This window comes from Aplysia californica, unplaced genomic scaffold, assembly GCF_000002075.1.
Source record: "Aplysia californica isolate F4 #8 unplaced genomic scaffold, AplCal3.0 scaffold01358, whole genome shotgun sequence".
Taxonomy (NCBI): domain Eukaryota; kingdom Metazoa; phylum Mollusca; class Gastropoda; order Aplysiida; family Aplysiidae; genus Aplysia; species Aplysia californica.
The window spans coordinates 39,438-45,433 of NW_004798628.1; the positions used below are offsets into that span (position 1 = coordinate 39,438).

The 5,996-nt window shown below is 43.9% G+C and overlaps 1 protein-coding gene across 1 annotated transcript in view; it reads left to right on the top strand.

Moving 5' to 3' along the window:
* The window catches only part of LOC101853598 (WD repeat-containing protein 90), a gene marked incomplete at its 3' end in the record, with an annotated part of 47,229 nt that overhangs the window by 24,453 nt on the left and 16,780 nt on the right, over window positions 1-5,996 (top strand). Inside the window, 6 exon segments of the mRNA XM_035973525.1 lie at window positions 670-809; window positions 1,494-1,755; window positions 2,689-2,859; window positions 3,795-3,923; window positions 4,444-4,571; window positions 5,368-5,396. Coding sequence (XP_035829418.1) covers window positions 670-809; window positions 1,494-1,755; window positions 2,689-2,859; window positions 3,795-3,923; window positions 4,444-4,571; window positions 5,368-5,396 — 859 coding nt within the window.

Here is a 5,996-nt window from a genome sequence, read left to right on the forward strand (position 1 = left end):
ACCCCCAACTTTGGGATATTTTGGCTCCAAGGTTGTTTGGGTGAGTTTTTTTGTTAGCTTTCCATCTCTCCCCCACACGCACGCATGCTCACATATGCTTGCATACACACACACACACACACACACGCACATACACACACACACACACACGCGCACACACTGACACACACACACACACACACACACACACACACTCACACACACACACACACATCATGGCTCTTGTTTCTCTCCCCTGTGTGGATCTAGCTCTGTATTCTCACTCTTCAACAGCCTACATACATTGTAGGCCTACTGTGTGTGAGTGTGTGTGTGTGAGTGTGTGTTTGAGTGTGTGTGAGTGTGTGTGTGTGTTTGAGTGTGTGTGTGTGTGTGTGTGTGTGGTTGTGTATGTATACATTATACTGTGTGTGTTACACGATTCAGACCACAAGTGTCGTCGGTGGTCTAGTGGTCAGGCTACCGGACACGTAATTGTGAGATTGCAGGTTCGGGGGTTTGAGCCTCAGCTCAGTCCGACGTTGTGTCCTTGGGAAAGGCACTTTACACGAATTTCCCACCTGGCTTGGTCCTTTTGGAGATAGACGTTAAACTTGGAGAAATTACCACCAGTAACAAACGCAGAAATAACAAACCCAGAAGTAACCAACAGTGATGTTGTCTCGCCAGCTGTACGACTTCAGCGCGCCCGACGAGACGCCGGTGACCATCAACTACCACCCGAGCAGACAGCTGTTTGCCTGTGGCTTCCACAGCGGCACGGTTCGAGTCTTCAACGTGGAGAACACCAGCCTGGTGGCGGAGCACAGGTAGTGGCGGTAGCTTTGTTGTTGTTGTTGTTGTTGTTGTTGTTGTTGTTGTTGTAGTTGTTGTTGTAATTTTTGTTATTGTTGTTGTTGTTGTTGTTGTTGTAGTTGTTGTTGTAGTAGTTGTTGTTGTAATTGTTGTTGTTGTTATTGTTGTTGTTATTGTTGTTGTTGTTGTTGTAGTTGTTGTTGTTGTAGTTGTTGTTGTAATTGTTGTTGTTGTTATTGTTGTTGTAGTTATTGTAGTTGTTGTTGTTGTAGTTGTTGTTATTGTTGTTGTTGTTATTGTAGTTGTTGTTGTTGTTGTAGTTGTAGCTGTTGTTGTTGTTGTAGTTGTACATGTCCAGATTACCTTCCTCTCTGTTGCATCACGTTCAAAGTGCAGTATATGTCATATTATTCATGTCATGATTGTCCATCCTCTGATTGTCCATCCAATGATTGTCCATCCTCTGATTGTCCATCCACTGATTGTTCATCCAATGATTGTTCATCCTTTGATTGTCCATCCTCTGATTGTCCATCCACTGATTGTCCATCCACTGATTGTTCATCCAATGATTGTTCATCCAATGATTGTCCATCCACTGATTGTCCATCCACTGATTGTCCATCCACTGATTGTTCATCAAATGATTGTTCATCCAATGATTGTCCATCCACTGATTGTCCATCCACTGATTGCAGACAGCTGCGAGGACAAGTGACGGGCTTGGTTTTCTCGCCCGACGGTGCCCGCCTCTACAGCTGCTGCTCCCTCGGGGTGGCGGCCATCTTTGACGCCTGCACGCCCGGCTACAAGGTGCTGCGTGTGATCGCGGGGCTGGTGGCGCGAGGGGAGGGGTTCGGACCTCAGGCTCTGGCAGTCAGCCCATGCGGTCGACGCGTCGCGTTCATCGGGCCCAGTCAGTACACGGTGACCATCGCAGACGCCAAATGTCTGGACGAGGTGAGGGGTGGGGGAAAATGTGAGGCAGCGTGGCGGAATCAGGCTCTCGTCAAAATAATAAAATCGAAGAAAACAGCAGTTTTCTCCCTGCTTAGCAATTTTTATCAAATTTTTGTTTTTTTGGCTCAACACTTTTTATGTCCATTTACAAACACATTCCTTGGAGGATTTCACCGAAAAACATTGATTAAAGTCACAAAAATATAAATTTACAGTTTCCATGGACACTCCAGCTTTGGAATTTACCAAGCTTTGGCGGCCATTTTCTCCCTAATTTTACTTCTTAAACCAGGTGACCCCCACCTCCTTCGATCCGAAATATCTCCACTTTTATTGAAGATGGATGGATAATTTTTTCATTAAAAGAAAGACAAATGAACAAGCTTTAAGATGATACCAATAAATCAATATGCCCAAAAATTGACGAGAGCCTGATTCCACCGCACTGCCTCACAAAAGTGGATGATTAGAACAAATGTGTGGATGAGGTGTGGGAAAGTGTGGATGATGAGAACAAATGTGTGGATGAGGTGTGGGAAAGTGTGGATGATGAGAACAAATGTGTGGATGAGGTGTGGGAAAGTGTGGATGATGAGAACAAATGTGTGGATGAGGTGGGGGAAAGTGTGGATGATGAGAACAAATGTGTGGATGAGGTGTGGGAAAGTGTGGATGGTGACAGGTGAGAGTGGGGGAAAATGTTGATGGTGAGGTTAGAGGAGGCAAATGTGTGGATGAGGTGGGGGAAAGTGTGGATGATGAGAACAAATGTGTGGATGACCTAATGCTGGTTCTGTCTGTACAGTGACCTATGACCTCATGCTGCGTCTGTCTGTGCAGTGACCTATGACCTATGACCTCATGCTGCGTCTGTCTGTGCAGTGATTTATGACCTATAACCTCATGACCCATGACCTGCTTCTATCTGTACAGCTGGTGAGGATTGACGTGTCCAGCGTGGGCTCTGGATCGGGCCATACCCCCAATCTGGACTCTGCCCAGCGAGTGACCTTCACCCCGACCCGCAGGGACCACCTGCTCGTGAGCACGGCCAACAACAAGCTGGTCAAATACGACGCTCGCTCGGGACGTCTGGTCAGCGAGGTGAGTGTCGCTGTAGTTGAGTCGACGGTAAATGGACACATCATTGGAGTAGTGATCAGAGGTGAGTGTCGCTTTGTGTCAGTCGATGGTAAATGGACACATCGGTGATGTAGTGATCAGAGGGGAGTCGCTGTAGTTGAGTCGACGGTAAATGGACACATCGGTGGTGTAGTGATCAGAGGTGAGTGTCGCTGTAGTTGAGTCGACGGTAAATGGACACATCATTGGAGTAGTGATCAGAGGGGAGTGTCGCTGTAGTTGAGTCGACGGTAAATGGACACATCGGTGGTGTAGTGATCAGAGGTGAGTGTCGCTATAGTTGAGTCGACGGTAAATGGACACATCATTGGAGTAGTGATCAGAGGTGAGTGACGCTGTAGTTGAGTCGACGGTAAATGGACACATCAGTGATGTAGTGATCAGAGGAGAGTGTCGCTGTAGTTGAGTAGATGAAAACATCAAGGATTAGCCGTAAACTTTTTTTTTTTTTAATTATTTTTTTTCTTGGGGCTTTTCCTTCTTTGTTGATCCACACAGTCGTTCTGTCGGATTTGTGATGCAGATTTTTTCTTAAATTGTGTTCTTTTTGTATCATGAGGTTTGAAACAGTTGTCAAAGTAATTCACTTTGTGTGCAGCCCATAAGTAGATATGTGAGGTACTGATATATATGATGACCTTTGACCTTTGCCGTTGGAACACTTTATTAATATTATGCTCAGGTTGTACTTTGGGGAATTAGGAAATTGTTGTCTCTTTTTGTGATATAATTAATGGAGAAAATACTGTACATCAAGCATTCTGCATGAACTGAGCTCCCCTTGTCTTGGAAAATAAAAACCAGTGGGGATATGAGTTTGATCGTTATATTCTTTTGCAAACTTTTCTCATTTCATGTCTTCTGATTTTCCCCTCTACGATCTGGTACTTGCCAAGGTGGATCACATTCACCGCTCTGCCTGCAGCGCGCTGACGGTCTCAGACTGTGGCAAATACCTGGCCACAGGCGGGGACAAAACCATCAAAATCTGGGACTACGACATGAAGTTGGACATCAACTTTCAGGTAAGGATTGGCTCCGTTCAGTGACTCACTTAACTGTTTGTGCTCACTTGACACAGTAGTATGACGGTGGAAGTTATACGTTCTGGTCACCTGACACAGTAGTATGACGGTGGAAGTTATACGTTCCGGTCACCTGACACAGTAGTATGACGGTGGAAGTTAAACGTTCCGGTCACCTGACACAGTAGTATGACGGTGGAAGTTATACATTCTGGTCACCTGACACAGTAGTACGACGGTGGAAGTTATACGTTCTGGTCACCTGACACAGTAGTACGACGGTGGAAGTTATACATTCTGGTCTCTGTATATCAATTTTATTTCCCTGTATATATTTTTTTTATTTCCCTGTATATGTATTTTATTTCCCTGTATATCTATTTTATTTCTCTGTATATATATTTTATTTCCCTGTATATATATTTTATTTCCCTGTATATATATTTTATTTCTCTGTATATATATTTTATTTCCCTGTATATATATATATATTTCCTGTGACCTTTGTCTCCCCCGTCAGGTGTTCATCGGACACAGCGAGAACGTGAGCCGCGTCCACTTCACCCCGGACGGCCTTGGGCTGGTCAGTGGCGGGGAGGCTGTGTACCTGTGGGACTTCCTAGTGCGCCGACCTCCCACCCCACCAGTGTGAGCGACGCGCAGATTCTGTGGACATAAGGGCCCTTTTCCCGTGGTCTCTGTGTCTGTCTACATGTCTGTGTAGTTGTCTGTGCATCTGTTGATGGCTATGTTTCTGTTGTTTCTGTCTGTCTGCCTGTCTGTCTGTCTGCCTGTCTGTCTGTCTGCCTGTCTGTCTGTCTGTCTGCCTGTCTGTCTGTCTGCCTGTCTGTCTGTCTGTCTGTATGTCTGTCTGTCTGTATGTCTTGTTATCTGTGTATATGTGAAGTTTGACCAAAAAGCAAAGGGGAAATGGCCCCTGAATAATCAATGTAAGTTTGTCTGAAGGAAAATTTTGCCTCATGATAGTAACTTTGTTCCCCTACTTTACATGATAGTTCCTGTGAATGTTCTGTCCCTACTTTACATGATAGTTCCTGTGAATGTTCTGTCCCTACTTTACATGATAGTTCCTGTGAATGTTCTACCCCTACTTTACACGATAGTTCCTGTGAATGTTTTATCCCCTTTGAGGCCCGTCAAAAGTATGTTCATATAAAAGCCATCACATTTTTCGCGTTGACTGTTTTCTGCGTAGGTTTTGGTCAGCCCTTGTATCTCTCTATTCGTTGACCTCTCTGTAGATTCTAGCTTTCCTTCTTTCTGTGTCTGACCCATGCGTCTATGTGTTCGGGATTTCTGTTTGGTTCGAGCGTATTCGTGGTTGCTACGTATGTGGTCTTGTGCTCAAGGTCAAAGAAAACTTACGGGAACTATTTTGTTTTGATGTTTACGTATTGTTGACTTTTTCTGTTGATCTTTCCAGAGAGGGAAGGATGGATCTGACTGACATAGGTGAGCTGTGCATTCACTTGTAGATTTTGTAAAGAGAGAGAGACAGACAGAGAGACAGAGAGAAAGAGAGAGAGAGACAGAAAAACAGAGAGAGAAAAGGACAGAAAGAGAGAGAATCATTGATATTAATATAATTAAGAACAGGGTGATCCAAAAAAACAGTACAACTTTTTTTCTAAATATCTTTGAAATAGATAGATCTATAATTCCTTCAAAGGGAATTTGTTTGACAGAAAATTCACAAAGAAAAAACATATTTTTGAAAATGGAAATGGCTTTTATAAAAGCCTCCTAATAACGCAAAATGCACCAAATTAAAAGATCTTGTAAGGAAAGTCATGAAATGACTGGTTTGATTTTTTCATATCCTTATATTTATAAAATGTAAAGTTTCCATCCTTGTAACCTTTCAACAATACTTCTTTTCTCCTACAGAGTTCCAAAATATTTGTTAAATTCTGGAATTCCGAGAAGCAATGGTCTATATGTCCCCCTTTGGACTGGACACATTGGACGCGTCGTTTGTCATGTTCAGTGGTGGCCAGACACAAGGATCCACTCAACCATGAGTGGTCAAAGCCACACACACTGTACACACAC